This window comes from Ambystoma mexicanum, chromosome 3q (genome assembly GCF_040938575.1).
Source record: "Ambystoma mexicanum isolate Mex_15411 chromosome 3q, UKY_AmexF1_1, whole genome shotgun sequence".
Classification (NCBI taxonomy): domain Eukaryota; kingdom Metazoa; phylum Chordata; class Amphibia; order Caudata; family Ambystomatidae; genus Ambystoma; species Ambystoma mexicanum.
In genome coordinates, this window is record NC_090926.1 from 1,205,002,868 (window position 1) to 1,205,021,367 (window position 18,500).

Sequence of the window (18,500 nt, forward strand, 5' to 3'; positions counted from 1 at the left end):
CTGGTAGAGAGGGGCCTAGGAACAGGTTAGGAGGCACAGGTGGCTGCTGGTGCCGTCTTAGCGGAGGACCAGGCTGCAGCTGTCAGGGTGGAGTTTGGGCAGAGAACACAGTTGGCAGCAGGGTGTGGCCTGGAAGGACATTGTGAGACCTGTTGTGGGGAGAAGCATGAAGTGTCCTACATAAACACTTTTCAAATTTACTCTAATCTCACCTGATAATATGAGCAACGATGGAGGGCCCATACCAATCACCAGCCTTTTTCCCCGAGCTTCGTCCTAAATCAATTAAGCGATGAACCCCAAACGGAGCTCTGGGGTGATCACTAAAACTGGCCAGAATCTTCCGATGCAGCGTCTCCTTCTCAGAGTCCTGTGGGCGTGCCTCCTGCAAGGATGCTATAATATCCCAGGGGCCCCGGCTCTGGTCAGTCGGGATGGTGTTTCCAATGGTCCAGGTCAGGGCTGAGGATCTGGAGGGGGAGCCGGTACGCAGTGGCTCCATGTCTACCAGGTTCATAAACTGAGCATCGGGCCATGTCCAGGCTAAGCAAAGAGAAAGAAAAGGGTCCACATAAATATTTGATTATATTGGCAAAACGTACAGATTTTCTTTCACCAACACCACAATATCTAAACAGGCCCATTTCGCCAGACAAGCCACGAAAAATCTTTAGAATTGTGATAAACGGAGTTACTCGACCTGCAGGTCTATCTACTGAACCCAAAAGAAATTAACTCGCCGGATGAACTTGAGGGGATAACATTTGTTGTATTGACTTAAACATGGTGACATGAAGAAATATAACCAGCAATGTTAATGTGCCTTTTCAAAATTCTCCTACTCTCTGATCCATCTACCGCCAAGAGAGCACGCAATCCTGCACGTGTGAAGTGCCATTAGACAAGGCTAACATGAGAGCGACCATACATTTGGGTGGCCAGTTTACAGTGAATAGCATTTTGTTTGGAGTCAGGGTTAGAATAAGTTTACAAATTTGGCCTCTTAGGGTAATGATTAATGAGGATTCCATACACAATGGACCATCAGCCAAGGATCAGGAGAGCGCTAGTGAGGACTTTTTTTTTTTTAACAAAAAGGAGCAGTAAGAAGATGGCTAGACGCAAACTAATGCAGAATGCTATGAATAGGAGTAACAGTGCATGTGTAAGAGTCTTTCCTTTGTACCTACAATGCAGCCACTCACTAACGATCAGGGTCTTGTTGCATTGCAGTGTAGGCGTGGAGAAGGGGCTACAGACGCTGCCTACAGTTGGCTCAATATACATGTATTAATGGGCAGTGCCATTCATTAATATAAATCAGCCGTCTCAAAGCGGACTATACTTGAAGGGCAACAATTTGTATATCCATCTTGAGGCTTATCATTGGTTAACTCATCTGACATTTGGCCACGACAGCAAGGAATACCACAGGCACTAGGTCCCAATACACCTGCCCCTCCAACCCACCCGGTGCTGGCTGCTGAAGCGGATGAGCTTGGAGCCTAGGGGTTTGAAATGGTCACTCCGCCTCGCTCATGGTCTGGCGGGTACCACCTACACTGTTGCGGACAGCTTTGTCCACCTCACTGCAAAGTTTCGTCCTCCGCTTCAGCCTCTTCCAGTTCCAAGCCCCCATGTCAGAAGGTGTTTAAACAAGCTAGTTATGGAAAATATGTACATTTGTTAAAACTCTTGCAACCTGAACTCTGGAACCTGGGCTACCAAGCCTGCATACTCGTGTTCAAGTTTGAAAAATCCAAATAAACACAACTCGCTCATTAATCCAGGGCTTAAAATTCACACTTGCCACTAGCCATTTGCTAGTGATAATGGATTCCCGGTGAGTAAGATATGGCGTGCTGGCGTGCTATGGGTATGTGTAAATCAAACTGGCTAATGGCTTCCTGCTGGCAAGTCGCTTACGAATTACCAACTTGTGGAAAAGTTTGAGAGTCTGTGAGAGCTCTTCTATAAAAGGCAGACTCCATGATTCAGTACAAATCCAAGCCGCACCAGCTCAAACCTCCCCTCTCCCCGCATTCACCAACTGGCTTGAATGGCAGACTGCCACAGATTGACTTCTGGGTAATTGGGATTGACCCGGTATACTGCAGGGGGAATAAGTGCATATAAACAAGACAAACTCGACGACAGGGTGAAGTACTATTAAAAAAAACAGTACTCAACTAGGCTAGTGGTCAAGTGGCTTTTGCAAGCCCCGAGACATACCAATAGAAAAACTGATTCAGCAGATAGGCGAGGGAGTGTAGCATTGTGTCCACCTGTTGAATACAAAACGGATGTATTACTTTTGTGACAAATCTATCAAGACCGTTACTGATTCCCTGGAAGGAAGCTTCTCCTATGTGGCCAGGGAAAAGCAGAAGCTACCCTGTGGGAGGACCATGTAGGGAAGACACTCCAGAGGGACAGAAAAATACTAGATCAAAATATTCTTGCAGTCACAATTCCCAGTGACACATGACATGCATTACTCACCGTAATAGCATTTCTGATGATTGTTTCTGCTTAGATTCACATGCTGTGCATATGGTCTGACATCCAGTGGTAACCGCAGAGTACTGCATCTTGTCTTTTGGGGACCATAAGGGGACGTCGGCATAGGCGTGTCTGCAACACTATCCCCATCGTGACGTGTAGTGTACCCAAAATCCCTCACGTGCCGAGGTCCCTCCGATTGTATTTTTTCTGCCATGAGGGAGCCCCAGACTATTGTGAGTACATGAAGAGAGAAAGTAGTAAGACGTCTTTGTTCCTTCCACCCCGAGCGGGGGAGGCAGGGAGGGCGCATGTGAATCTAAGCAGATACAATCATCAGAAATGCTATTACAGTGAGTAATGCATGCCTTCTGATGCTTGTTAATCTGCTTAGAATCACATGCTGTGCATAGAGTAGCGGGTATCCAGAGTTGGAGGTGGGTTATGAGAAGAAACAGTAGAGAAAAGATGCCTTAATACTGCTTGTCCCACCTGAGAGTCAGATCTAGAATGAGTGTCTAGGCAATAGTGTTTTGTAAAGGTGTGTACAGAAATCCAGGTTGCCGCTTTGTAAATGGACGCGAGGGGAACATTTGCAATGAATGCTATGGAAGCCCCAGTGTCCAGAGTAGAGTTCGCTCTAGGCTTGAAGGGCAGTTCTCTCTTACCAAGAGAAACACAGTGTGATACATTTGACAATCCACCTTGAGATAGCCGATTTACAGACAGGATTCCCCTTCTCTGCCAGCTGCCACTGAAACGGAAAACTGGTTTGTTTTCCTTAGTGGTTTCGTTCTTTCCAGGTAGAACATGACTGCCCAGCACATCTAGTGTGTGTAGGCTTTTTACGGCCATACTATTGGGATTCTGAAAGAAAGTGGGTAGTTCAATCGATTGGTTCACATGGAACTTCGAGATGAATTCAGGCGCAAATGTGGGATGAGTGAGCAGAACCACCTTATCCATGTGTCCCTGTGGACTGTAACAAAAGGGTCTAGAACAGAAAGGCCCTGTACTTCGCCAACCCTTATAATAGAAGTGATAGCCCCTAGGAAGGCTGTCTTGTAAGTAAGGTCTTTTAGACTTGCTTTATGCATTGGCTCAAAGGGAGATCCCACGAGTCTGGTTAAAACCACATTTAGATCCCATCCAGGAGCTGGGTGAGAAATGGGGGGGTGGATTCTCTTAACCCCTTCCATAAAGGCCTTAATAACTGGTATTTTCCACCATGACACTTTCTGTTGTGACAATGTGTAGGCTGAGAGAGCAGCAAGCTGAACCTTTAGGGAATTGAAGAACAGTCCTGCGTCTAACAAATGTGTTCGGTACAGCACAATGTGTGCAGGTGAGCAATCGATGGGATGGACGCCCTTGGTATTACACCAGATGACAAAGCGTTTCCATTTACTGGAATAACAATAGCGCGTGTTAGCTTTCCTAGGGCCCCCCCCATCCCCTCGAGTATGTCCATGCATTTCTGAGGGAGCTGTAGGTGTCCAAACTATGACCTCAGGAGCTAGGCTGCTAAATTCAGAGTTTGTGGTCATGGGTATAGGGTCTCCCCCCTGTCCTGAGACATGTTGTACGGGCAGGATAGTTTAACTGGTGGGGAGCGGGACATTTCCATTAGATGAGTGCATGGGGGCCACCAGAATCATGGTGACGTGTTCGTGGTGCATCTTGTGCACCATCTTGTTGAGTAGGGGAGTCGGGAGGGGGGAGCGTAGACATTTCCCTGACCCCTGACCATGTTATCCCGAGTCCGTTCCCCTTGGAGCGTTTCTGGGGGTAGCTGGAGGCGTAGTCTTGGCATTAGGCATTCCCCTGAGCTGCAAACAGGTCGATCTCTGGGAGGCCCATCCTGCGAAGACGTTGGAGACAATGTCTTCGTGCAGACGTCATTCGTATTCTACGGGCAGTGGGAAATCTCTGCTGAGCACGTCTGACAGAAGATTGAGTTCCCCTGGAAAGTGTTGGGACAACAGAAACATCTTGTGTTTGAGAGCCCACATCCAAATGTTTTGGGACAGCCCTGGAGAGTGTATGGCCCCTTGTTTGTTTAGGTAATACATGGCCGTGGTGCTGTGTCAGAACCAGAACAGTCTTCCCTTGTAGCGGAGTCTGAAAGGCTTTTAGTGCCTTGAACACTGCTAATAGCTCTAGCTAATTTATATGGTTGGATGCTACTTGTGGGGACCGGACCACACTCCATGCGTTGTCTGCTGAAGCACGTGAGCCTCCCACCCCGTGAGAGATGTGTAGGTCGTGAGAGTGGCTTCCACTGTGGGGGTGGTGAAGGACTGAATCTTCAAGAGGTTTTCCCTCGACCACCACTGCAGAGAGAGAACAAGGGCTGGCAAGACAACTACCAGATCTTCCCATTGTCGCTGGCTTGCCACCACTGGCTGTTGAGCCACTCTTGCATCGAACGCATGTGCAGGCTCGCGTGGGGAACCAAGTATATGCAAGACGCCAATATACCTAGCAGCCGCATGGCCTTGCGTACAGTCACCCCTCGACTGTCCACATATTGAGGGATCTGAAAAAGCAGGTTCTGAACCCTCTCGTTGGAGGGGAAGACAAGGCCGTCCTTCATCCGGATTAGAGCCCCCAGAAATTGTTTTACTTGACTGGGGACTAGACTGGACTTCTTCTCGTTGATCGAGAATCCCAGATTGAACAGGTCTACGGTCTTCTGGGTGTTCAAAAAGCATGTGTCGTAAGAGTCCCCTGTTACGAGCCAGTCAAGGTAAGGGTAAACCGGAACGGACAGTTTGCGCAGGTGTGCAACCACTACTGCCAGGACCTTTGTAAACACCCATGGCGCTGAGGCAATGCCGAAGGAGAGCACCTTCAATTGGAAGTGTCTGTCCTGTAATGAACCTTAGATATTTCCTGTGTGCTGGCAACATTGAAATATGAAAGTATGCATCTTTCATGTCCAGTGTTGCCATGTGGTCCCCCCGTTTCAACAGTGGGATCACTTCCTGTTGCGTTACCATATGAAACTTTTGAGGTTTTAAAAATATGTTCACTGGGCGCAAGTCTAGAACAGGGCGCATGGTGAGGTCCTTTTTGGCTACAAGGCGACCTTCTTTATGACCCACTGGTGTGAAGTTATCCCCTCCCATGCCGCAAGGAAAGATGTTAAGCGCCCCCCGACCGGGGTGACGTGGGAGGGGACCTGGATCCGTCAGTCATTTCTGACCAGAGGCTGTGGCTCCTCTGGGGTTGTGGCCTCTGCCACGTCATTGACCCCTAGGTGGGTAGTTGGCTGGGCTTCCGGATGCTTGTCCAGAGTTCCAGTTTCTCGTATTGTAGTTATTCTGACCTGAACGGGATTGGCCTTGAAAGGACCGACGAGAACCGCCTCCCCTCTGGGAGGGTGGGGGGGTTTCTGTGTTATTAGTTGTAAGGATTTAAGAGTCTCGTGCTCTTTCTTGGCCGTCTCCAGAGCATCGTCGACCGCTTTAACGAAGAGATTGGGATCTATGGGTTTGTTAATAAGAGTGGCCTGTGTTTCAGACTTGAACCCCGAGTTGCGGAGCCAAGCGTGCTGCTTGAGTCGTGTGCCCTGGGTCAGGAACCTGCCTGCCTTCTCCGCAGTGTCCAGAGTGTTTTTAATTATATTTAGATTTACTTGCCTGTCCTCGGCCATGATGGTGAGTAGTCTGGACCTAGCAGGTTCAGGAACCTCCTGGAGACCTTCTTGTACAAGGTTCCATTGTGCATCTGCATAACTGGCAAGCAACGTAGTGTAATTTGCTATGCGTGTGGTGAATGCAGCTGCCGAGGTAACACATTTACCTAAGGCGTACACCCTTTTAGATTCCTTATCCGGAGGTGCCTCCCCTTTTATAGCAAGGGTTACCCCTGCCCGTTTCCTGGTGGTAGTGACTACCAAGGAGTCGGGGGTGGCATGGCCTTTATTTTGAGGGTCAGTAGGAGATGGCCAAACTAGTTTTTTCACTCTGGGATTTACTGCCCGGGTCTGTGCTGGTGTGACTAGGGAGGGGGGCCAACCTTTTAACAGTGTTGAGCAGAGGAATGGCTTGGCTTGAGGGGAGTTTCTCTTTGAGAATGTCCTCCACAAAAACTTGTTCGGGGTACCGCCTCCTGGGTGGTGATCTTAAAGTGCTCTGCTGCCTTCCTTAAGATGGCATTGAAAGCCATTTGATCGTCCACAGGCGAGGCCTGGCGGGCCGGAGTGGAAGGAGGTGTATCGAGGCATAGGACATCAGTGTCCTGATCTTGCGTAGGGAAGCGCCCATGGCTTCGTCTCCACTTTCTGGATCTCCTCCCAGTTGCCCATAGCATCCGCCTGGTCATCATGGTAGTCTTGTAGGAAGGAAGGTCTTCTTCCTCATCAAATGTCTTGGTAAGTTTCCATCTGGACCACATCTTCATGGTGGACAGAAGCCAAAGGGTCTTGAGAGCCAGGATTTTCAGGGAAACGTGAAGCAGACACCAAAAGAGTGTCTTCACGAGCTCTCAGAGAAAGCATGCTCTGAACGCGAGACAATCCCTTCTAAGCGGTCCATGCACCCTTCAAACTTTTCCCTGGTCCACTTAGGCGAACCAGCAGGGGCAAAATGGTGGAACAACATCACCTTCCTCTCGTTGGTGTCGAGATTTGTCCCCAAGGGTGTTGGACAGAGGCTCCCAACTGTCCTCGTAGGTTTAGCGAGTACTAGGGTGCCATGGCGTGTCTTTAGACCTGTCCGCGGTACGCTCCATGCGTTTCAATGGTTTCTTAGGCGCCAGCGCAATCGCCGAAGTAATCCTTGCAAGACTTTCCTCAATATCTCTGCTGAATCGGCGTGCGTCAACGGGTCAGCGGTAGATTTACCGCCTACCGTGGCGCCAGAGGGCCTAGCTGTAGGTTTTTCACCTGCGGAAAGGCTAGTAGGCCTAGGAGTAGGTTTCGGGCCTACTGGGGCCTTCTGAGGCGCCGGATGATTGCGCTTCGGCATCCAAACCCGATGTAGAGGTAGCGCCCTTAATTTTGGAGTGCCCAGTCGCAAGACGCTGCTGATCTACCAGATCAGAGGATTCCATCGCAATAATCGGCGGTCCTGTTCGGCGGAACCGTTGAAATCAGTGATGGTGTGTGCGGTTTCTGTACGCCCTTGTCGTCGGGTGTTGTCCCCAAAGCGAGGCTTACGTCAGGCCTAAAGGGTTCGGGGACGGGCTTGGCAGACCTAGAAGTGTCAGACACAAGGTCGATGACATCCGACACTGATGTCTGGTCCAGACATCAGTGCCCCCGTCACTTTCGGCGAGTGTGGCAGTGGAGGGGTGGGCAGTATCTTGTTTGGGGCCTGGAGGTGGGAGGGGGTGGTGGTGGCGGGGGAGGGTTCAGCCCGCAACATACTGTACGCGGCCCACCGCTTTACACGGCGCTCCTTAAGGGTCTTAGGCCGAAGGAGCTTACAGGCCGCACACCGCTTCTAGTTGTGATCTAGGGGTATACAAGAATTACACGTATTGTGCCAGTCTTTCCATAGGTACCTGACCCTACACTTGGGGCAGTAGCAGTACCTAAAATGGTGTCCTTTCCATAGCGAAAAGTATAGACAAAAATGAGCAGACCTAGAGGGCGAAGAAGGGGAAAGAGGAGAGACATAACGAAAGATATGACCACCCCGACCCCACTCTCCCTACTGTATAGGCCGGCCAGAGGGCCCAGCCACGTGGATGGCTCAGCCGCCGGATCTTAGGCGCCGAAATCCACCGCCGTCGAAACTTCCCGCAGTCTTTGCCAAAGTAGCTTGAATCGCCGTCGAAGTGACTTATGAGGAAATAACCGACAAAGTCCCTTATGAAGAGCTCTGCTATAGGGCGACCAGTTATCTGGGCGGAAAAAAACAATCTGAGGGACCTCAGTGCGTGAGGGATTTTGGGTACACTACACGTCACGATAGGGATAGTGTTACAGACATGCCTATGCCGACATCCCCTTTCGGTTCCCGAAAGACAAGATTCAATACTTTGCGGTTACCACTGGATGCCGGACCATATCGACAGCATGTGATTCTAAGCAGATTAATAAGCATCAGAAATGTCTCTGCAACATACATACATACATACATACATGGCTTATTGTGGTATAGGTGAAGAAGTCCCACCTTACTGCATTCTAAAACCATGTGCCTCCCCCAAACCCCTTTCAGTACTAAGACAAGGTGGAGAAATGGAGTAACAAAGGACCAAAAGCGGTAAGCCAACGCTGCGTTCTAGTCTTCGGAAGGAGTTACACTGTGCCTGGAAGTTTAAAGTTGACACAGCTGAGAGAACACCAGATAGAAGAGAGGCAGAGGCTGACTCGGTCAATAGGCAGAGGACAATTGAACCACCAGAAGCAGCGCAGAGGCTGACACTAAAAGCATGCAGGAGAGGCTAAATGAAGAAAGTTTCCCTCTTGAGGCCTCGAAGCAGCGAGAGCCGTGCGAAACATAGGAAGGGAAAGCAAAAGCATACCAGCTCACAGAAAGCACATGGAGTCAGAGAACCGGAGAAGGGAAGACGCGAGGCACACCAAAGCCATCCAGTAAACCCAGTGAAAGCAACTGGTGGAGCCCGCGTAGGTGAATGCTGTGTCGTGTTAACCAACACCATTGAAGAAGTTGATGCGGATGCAAGCAATATTAAAAAAGGGTCGGTTACCCAATGTTTCAAAACAGGAATTTGTGGGAGTGTGAACAGTGCTGGAAAAGGGTCGAAGACACCATATTTGAAGGAAAAAGGGACAGCAGAAACAAACTAATGGGAAAGGGTCGGTGACTCAACATTTAGAAAAGATTGTTTTGTGGATAACAAAGTAGTTGGAGAATAGAAAAGTCCTTGCAGGTTAGTGAAGCAGGGAACTAGTGAGGCTGGGGCTAAAACCCCCAGGAGAATAGAACTTTGTGAAACGGTGGGACATCTTGGCAACAGAGTAAACCAGGAGTAGTGAACTTTATGAAACAGTGCGACATCTTGGCAGGAGAGTAAATTAGGACTGGGAAGGGAAGTGAACCTGTGTCAAACCAATACATAAAAGTGAAGAATTATACCTCGTTTTGGAATCCGTGAGAAAGGAGTAAAATACCCTGGCAGGAGACAGGAGCAATCAGCAGAGCAGGGTGGAGCGATACCCCAGAAAGCAAGTGGAAAATACAGAATGTGATGAAATGGAATAATTAAAAGGAATTGTGTATTTAAAAAAGGGAGATTTGAGGGAAGTCCAATCCCCTTGTAATTGTGAAGTAACGAGCACCATATTGTCAAACCAGATATTAAATTATGCCTCTTATTACAAACGATTTGTATCTATATTGGCCTACGCCAAGTTGCTTGAAAATTGTACGCGAATAACTCTCTGCGGCAAGGTCTTGACCTTAGAAATTGATGCAAGCCGCCATCTTGAATAAAGCCTCCATTTTAGGTTAGAAACCGCCATTTTGGGGTTTTATACAAAGTCACCCTGTAATCTAAAATGGCCGTCTCATGGGTCCTTGTTCTTGCCTTAACCTCTCCAACCGCTGTAGGGAAGTTAATGTCCAACCAGCCTTCAGGCTACAAGTTACGGTCATGTAGACCTTGTCCTTTGTTGACCTCGGAGCAGGGGATTACTTGAAATTCCAATATTAAACTACAAGTATACAAGAACAGTAATGCTATCCAAATATAATATGCAAAACATTGTTTGGTCTGTATTAAAGCAATATATAAAGAGTATAAATGTTAAATTGAAGAATAATGGAGTGTACTAGTAAATGTATTGAAAAGTAAACCGCATGCACGAGATATGTAAATTAGGAAAGTGAACCTGGCGCGACCCTAGCCCAGTGCATGATTAACCTGTAAGGGGGCTGGACATAATTTTACAAATTGTATAAAAGCGCCGATGTCCAGCTAGGAAAGCCCCTCACTGCTCATATTGAACCCTGCTGGTGGTTTCTGTGATGTATTGACGGCCAAATAGCTATGTGTGTACTTTGTTGAATACTGTTCAGTTTTGTAATAAAGATTCTGGGAATCTTAATAAGCCCGTGTCGGGGTATTATCCTTTGCTCGGTGTAACAGCCGTAATATTGTATTTTTTATGATTCCACAGATGGCGCACGAATAGGGACCCTCAAGATTGACTTCGTCTCGTTGAAGGTTGGCTCGTCTATCGGTCCGTGATCGCACGTTGTCAACAGAACCGGCCAATCGAGAAGTGAATTCCTCGACGAAACTGCACAATCCGATCCCTGGACGGTGAGCTATAGCCCGAGACGAAGTCTTGACGAGGGTCCATATATTTGAGATGGTTAAATTTGCCGAAAAATCACCAGACACGTGGGTCCTTTGCATTGTCCTTAGTAACCCGATCGGGCTCCCAGTCCTTTGGTCAGGTGAATCGTGTCCCGATTCTTAATTTAACCCTGACAAATTTGAATTTGGAGCATTGTACTCGCGAGCACAATTATTTAACCAGGTAACACCAGAACGTTGATATGCCTGGGAAATTGTCTGCCTGCTTTAGGGCATTTTTCCGCCGTGACAGACAATCTTTGGAAGATAGCCGTCCCGCACCACAGGAGGGGTCGCCGGCATGTACTATGTACTGTAAGAAAGGCTTTGGTAGTATAGCATTTAATGACATTTGGCACAGACAAACAAGACATAATTCTAATCTTCGGTGGCCAACCAATGGTAGTTTTGAAATCCCTCGTATAGAATATTTAGAGTCTGTATTAATAAAGAAGGCTAGGCCTGCAGCATTTGAAGCGTTGCATAGTTGGAAAATAGAAGCTTTGCAGCAACAAAAGAGTAGAGAGAAACATTTGCGTCGACATATGACGAGTGTCGAAAAGGCACGGTTATATGATCAAAATAAGCAATTGGAGTCAGTTAGGAACACGGACAGGGCATTTCAATTAGGCATTCAGAAAATCTATCCTTCAAAAGATTTTCATACGTCAAATGAATTGATTAATAAACTTTTGCATGAATGAAGGCCCGATGCCTCTGCGCCACCTCCATAGGTCCCTCCTCCTGGCGCTTTGCCCCTTCCTGTTGTAGTTTCCCCTCCCATAGTTTCTCCGGTCCACCCTGTTCTTCCTGTTCTTCCAGCCGTCACCCCTTTGCCTGCCCCCTTGCCTTTTCCTGTTATTCAGAATGTGCCTACTCTTACTCTTCCAAGTGATCCTGCATTGCTTGTAGTAGACCAGGGAGCAAGACCAAGGGTTGTGACTCGTAATACTGTGTCGCCAGACAAGAGGAATGAATGGACTGCTTGGGCTAAACATTGTATGGAGAAGGGTGAACTAGCTGATGTTTTTTCCACACTCGAAAATTTAAAGATATTCCTGAGAAAAATGTTTTTATCGAAGGATTAGGGACTCATTTAAGTATAATGTGGAATAGACTAGATGATGTAGATTTCCCACAAGGGTTACGGGATTTGAACGCCTTAGCATTGTCCAGAGATACTGCGGAGAAGGTATATGAGCATGTCGAGAGGATTTCTGAGTATAGGAAGGAGTTGGAAGAGTTACAGAACGAGGAAGTAGATGGTGATAGATTAGGTATTATGTACTCACAGAAACGTTTTTCTCCTCGTCGAGAATTAAAAGGTGAGGAAGCACGAATTTGTACAAAGGACGTGATAAGATGGATTTCGGATAGGTCGATCACTCCAGAAGAAGTATATGACACATACAGTCAATATACGTTAGAAATGCAAAAGAAAGTAATACAGGTGATGGTAGAGCACCTGCAGAATGAGTGTGTAAGAAGAAAGATTTGTTGTCCCGCAGAATTGTTGAGTGTTTATAAGAGAGTTTTTTCGATTGATACTTCTCCGACTGCCTTAGCGCTTGACTTGGCTCTGTTGCTTAGTAAGCATTCGGAGCTGCCTACTTCTCAGTTGCCTATGAGAGAGGTCCCTCCGACATTTGTCCCAAAAGTGGAGATTGCGGCTCAAGCTGCAAGAGGTTTAGTAGCCGGAGAAATTCCTGCACATTACGTATAACAGTTTGTTCACGTCCCGTTTTCAAGACAGGAAGTGAACACCATAAAGCAATCTATTCCTGATATACGAAAAAATCAGTCCGGATTCTATAAAGAAATACAGTCGGTCTTACAGTCGTCAGTATTCACTCTAAGTGATATTGATTATTTCCCGTACTCCTGCCAGTTGATTTGTGGAAGCAGATTAGGACTATAGATGACATACCTGGGTTGGGAGATACATGGGGTAACATGACTAGGCTGGACAGAGAAAGACCAGCTGGCGAACGACCACCTCAAGTAATATTAACCTTGCCTGATAGAATTATTGTAAAATTGAAAACTATGGTTCCAGAAAAAAGAATGATATGGGACAAGCTTACGGCCTGTGTCCAAGGAAAGTCTGAGGGTGCTACCGATTTTTTCAACCAGTTCGAGCAGGTATTCTCGGATTTCAGTGGACAAGATTTGGGCACAGAGTCAGGGAAAAGGTTGTTTGTCGACAAATTTGTACGTGGATTGCTGCCTGACATCCAGTTACAGATTATGTCCTCTGAAAGCACTTGGCAGGCGAAGTCCCAATCAGAAGTATTGCATATGGCTCAGTATTATGAAAATCGTGTAAACACTGAAAAAGAGAAGCTTGAGAAAAAAAGGGCGACTTGAAAACTAACGTTTTATTGCAGCAATCGTTAGAAACCCTAGAGGGGGTAATCAATTTAGAGGTCAGTACATTCCACAGGGAAGTGCGCCCTTGGCTCCGGTAACCATTAACCAGTGTGCCTATTGCCGTCAGGAAGGCCACTGGCGCGCACAAAGTCCGACCTTACAGCAAAGGTCATTTGAGAACATGGGTAGACGATCCAGAGGTCGCCCAGGTGCAGGGGGCCCTGGTAGAGGTCAGTTTGCACCAGAATCACAGCAATCTCCTTCACAAGATAAGCACGTTTCGAATGTGGATAATAGAAACATTTTTGATCACCCTTCTGCCGCATACCTCTCCGAAGAACTTCCTTTTGATAATATTTTGTTCCGCTAGGATTGCCCGAAGCAGGATTTGGAACCGACACCTATTCCTGTTCATCAGAAAGTCCCCTACGTTGAGATGGCGGTGGGAAATAGGAAGCATCTATTTTTAGTAGATACGGAAGCACAGAAATGTTCCATTGACCATTCACGGGTTCCAAATATTCCCCTGTCAGGGCAATCCAACGTTTCCGTAGGGTTTTCAGGCACACCTGTAGTTTGTTCGGTCTCTTTGCCGGTACCGATAACACTGGGTCCCTTCACGGAAGTGTGTCCATTTTTACTTACCACAAACTGTGGGGAGAACTTGCTGGGGCTAAATTTGTTGAAGGCATTACACGCAGTAATTCATTGTTCTCCGGATGGGATTCGGCTAACAATTTCACCCCATCAATCACTCGCCTCTCAGTTTTTGACTCGACCTTTACCGTCAGAATTTAGTAATGTTCCAGAATGCTTATGGGCAATCGATGATAATGATGTGGGCATTCTCCAAATTGAACCTGTTAAAATTATTTTGAAACATGGAGTACAATTGCCTCGCATCCCGCAATATAAGATCTCAGTTGAAGGCGACCAGGCTTTGAAATGTATAGTTTCTGATTTTGTACATCGTGGAGTAATTGAGGAGATTACGGGTAGCATATGTAAGAGCCCCATTTTGCCAGTATACAAAAGGTGATAATGCGATTCCCTTTCGTTTTATAATTGATTTACGCGCTATTAACAAAATTGTGGCTCCTCAATTTCCTATTGTACCTGATGTTACAACGATATTAACCATGATTCCGGCTTCTGCCACCCACTTAAGCGTTGTTGATCTTAAAAACGCTTTTTTCAGTATTCCTATACACAAGGATAGTAGGTATTTGTTTCCGTTTACCCTAGGTGGACGCTCGTTCACATTCACTCGTGCACCACAAGGGTACACAGAGTCCAAGTATTTATAGTAGGGCATTGAAAGAGCAGCTTGATACCCTCGAGTTGCCTACTACTTGCACGTTACTACAGTACGTAGATGACCTCCTCTTGGCTGCTGATTCTGAGAGTGCCTGTAAAGAAGGCACCGTGTTGTTGCTTTGTCATCTAGCAAAACATGGCCAGAAAGCTTCACTTAAGAAATTCCAATATTGTTGCCAGGAGGTCGCCTATATAGGCCATCTCCTGTCAAAGGAGGCAAGACGGTTGACACCTGAACGAATAAAGACCATTTCTCGTATGCCTGTCCCAAATACGTAAAAGGAAGTTAGAGCCTTGATAGGTATGGCTTCTTATTGTAGATCCCAAATTTTTCGTTAACGATTAAACCAATGTTGGCTTTGACAAAAAAGGGCATTTCTTTGCCATTGCCATGCACCTTGGAACACCAGACAGCATTCGATTTGCTCAAATCCGCACTGTGTTCGGCGCCGGTTTTAGGAACTCTGAATTATGATAAGGCCTTTGTATTGTTTGTGCAAGAACGTGATGGATGTGCTTTGGCTGTGTTAACGCAGGAACATGGAGGGAAGAATAGGCCGTGCGGCTACTATTCCTCCTCCCTTGTTCCTGTAGCATGCGCTTTGCCAAGATGTTTGCACGCTGTTGCTGCTGCTGCTCCGTCTGTAAAACAGAGTGAGGGAATGGTCCTGGGTCATGCATTAACCCTAATGGTACCTCACTCTGTAGATATTCTATTGAATAGAACTCAAACGCAACACCTCACTTCTGCACGATTGACACGATATGAACTGATCTTGTTTGCTCCCCACATTCAAATTCAGAGGTGTTGCGTATTAAATCCGGCTGAACTTTTACCGGTCTCACAAAATATTGTTGATAATGACGATACGTCACACAATTGCCTTTATAGGACAGAACAAGAGACTAAAGGCAGAATCGATTTGGAAGACACGCCTTTGAATAGCCCTCAAGGAGAGCCATTTTGTGATGGCTCTTGTTTTAAACTTCCAGACGGTACATCCACGGCTGCTTATGCTGTCGCTACTTTAAGCACGGTTGTGGAAACCAAAAGAATTATGCATAACTCTGTGCAGGCCCCAGAAATTATAGCGTTAACGCGAGCTTGTGAGCTTTCTGAAGGCGTACAGTAAATATATATACTGACAGTCAGTATGCCTTTGGGGTAGCCCACAATTCTCGGTAGACTTTGGAAAGAACAAGGTTTCTTGACCTCGCACGGAACGAAAATCCAGCACAGCACTTTAATAGTGCGATTGCTTTCAGCACTTGCACTCCCTGTTCAGTTAGCTATCATAAAATGTTCAGCACATCAAAAAGTTACAGATGATGTAGGAAAAGGGAATGCCTTCGCCGCTCAGATAGCTAAACAGACTGCCACTGATTTCAGTTCAGAAATGTACGCTGTAAAAGAAGTTGCAAATGTTTGCACTTTGGGAGAAAGTATTGATGTTGTAAAAGATATTCAAGCAGATGCTACCATAGAGGAAACAGAGATGGATCGAGGGTGCAGGAAGATTGGATGATGATGGGTGTTGGGTAGACAATGTTGAAGGGAAACGGATACTCCCTGACGCCTACATTACAATGATGGTTATTATGGCTCATGGTCTGACATGCGTGTGCGAGGAAACTAACAAAAATGCTACACAGTGTATGGGCCAATGATAAGATTTTCAAAATTGCGGAGCGTTTTGTCCAGAACTGCATGGTTTGCTTGCAGCACAATGTAGGGAAAGGTACCTCGACAGTTTCGCTCCACCTTGTGTCCCGTTTGAGGTTATTCACTTTGATTTTATTGAAATGGAACGGTGTAACAATCTTAAATATGTATTGGTTGTTATTTGCGCTTTTAGTAAGTGGGTTGAGGCCTACCCGGCTAAAGATGCAACGGCCATAACCATGGCAAAAACTCTGTTGAAAGAGTTTTTTCCTAGGCTTGGGCTGCCGAGAGTCATCTGGTCTGATAATGGGCCACACTTTATTGCCACTGTAGTCCTGCAAATTTACAAAGGACTACAGATTGACAAGCGGTTCCATTCAGCTAGACATGCCCAGAGTGCCGGATTGGTGGAAAGGCACAATGGCATTGTAAAGAACAAACTCGCTAAGACGTGTGCTGGCACTAAGCTAAAATGACCAGACACCTTACCGATCGTGTTACTATCGATGAGAACGACCCCTCAAACTAAGACTGGGCTCTCTCCCTTTGAGGTGGTAATGGGGAGACCTGCAGATATTTGGGGTATGCCAAAAAGTCGCTCATTACGGGATCTAGAAAATGTGCTTCTTTCAGACTACTGTAACCAGTTGACAAAAAATATGTTTTCAATTTATCACCAGGTGCGAGAGGCATTACCTGTACACTACGAGAGCCCCGGTCACAGTCTACGACCGGGGGACTGGATCCTCAAGAAGGTTTTTGAGAGGTCATCTTGCCTTGCACCTCACTGGAGGGGTCCCTACCAAGTCCTGCTAGTCACCCAGACTGCCGTGCGGGTAGCGGGTCGAAAACACTGGATCTATGCGACGCACACCAAACGGATCCCACAGCCCGTGCCATATGATACAGAAGACACAGAATCTCTTCCGACTGCTGTAACTCGCGTGCCTGAAACAGCAACAACCAACAAGGGAGAATCAGAGACCGCTTCAGAATCCGCAGGGCCGGACAAAACGGCCATCTTGTCTCCGCACTCCCCAACAGTGGAACTTCCGGATCAATCTTTTCTTGATCCCATTTCCATCCGTTCACCACTTCCAGGAGGAAGTGACGACACTTTGTTCTCACCAGAAACGGCAAAATATAATTTGCGCCCAAGGAAATAATGTACAGCATGGTCTGACTGTGCGACTGGAAAAAAAATCATTTAAGGGCTTGTCTTTTTGGCCCGATTATACGGAAAGATTCTGTCGGCTAAGGGTTGTGGGAAAGACATTAAGAAGACGCGCGACTGGAGTCGCCAGCAAATGAACAATTGGTGTTTTTTCCATTGAAGACTACGATGCCTCCACCCGCTACCACTCATACTGAACTTTTAGATAAAAATATGACTAGCAGAGACAATGATCAAGTATGTAACGGGACCCCCAAAGTGTATTGTTGCCTTCTCGTACTAATTACTGGATTTGTAATGAATTTTTGGGTTTGGGTTATGGTATCTGGAAGAAGCATATCCGTTAGAGGACTTTCTACCTATTGAAAATGTATCTGTGATTCCCACTCCTTCTGTACAATTGCATACTTTGTCGCCTAGAGATGTTTTGCATAGACAGAAATATCAGAATAATACCCTTTTATTAATCATGAATGCCACTCATGCAATTTTTAATAAGACCAGTTGCTGGATCTGTACACATTTAACGCAACATGGGGATAAAGGGCTAGGTTGGTATATTTACCCTCTGCCTCTGACAACTGCCTGTTACGCTTCTCTTGGAGCACTATTTTTTGGTCGATTGAATGACATAATTTCAGGGAACGTTGATGGTACAAATTTAAATAGTTTTGAAAAGAAGGTTTTGATGCCCCTGGGATGCTCGCTTTTTGCAAATAGAAGCAAGCCAAACGTTGCTTCTGTTAGGTCCTCCGATAGATTGTCTCGTCCTTTTCAGTCTTTAATCTCTTTCAAAATGGCTCCTATAGGCAATAAGGATGCCACGCCTCCATCTTATTCTGTTAATCACAGCCCCGATTCAGTATCCTTCTGCATACAGAGGAATGGAACACGGTCAATGGGTAATTTTAGAAAGTGCGCCAACGTTGCGAATTTGACTAGTGAAAACAGATCTCTGTACGTAGGCGCACCTGTCTATTTTGTTTTCGGTAACGTGGCATTTCCATGGTTGCCCAGGGATTGGCAAGGAACCTGTTATTTAGGGATTCTATTACCTGGGGTATTTATTGCCAGCACTACAAAAATTTCAAAGACACGTCCACGACGAGGTGTAAAAGGGGATACTCCAGCGCAAACTTTAGGAGATATTATGAAATGTTTTGTACCATTTTTTGGGCAAATTACGAATTCAGA

At 46.5% G+C, this 18,500-nt stretch overlaps 1 protein-coding gene across 2 annotated transcripts in view; it reads right to left on the reverse strand.

Moving 5' to 3' along the window:
• Positions 1-18,500, reverse strand: part of ATG4D (autophagy related 4D cysteine peptidase) — a 276,305-nt gene that overhangs the window by 134,576 nt on the left and 123,229 nt on the right. For both annotated transcript variants that reach the window (XM_069604074.1, XM_069604075.1), the window contains exon 5: positions 213-543. In XM_069604074.1, the coding sequence (XP_069460175.1) occupies positions 213-543 (331 nt within the window). The remainder of the gene's footprint in view (positions 1-212; positions 544-18,500) is intronic.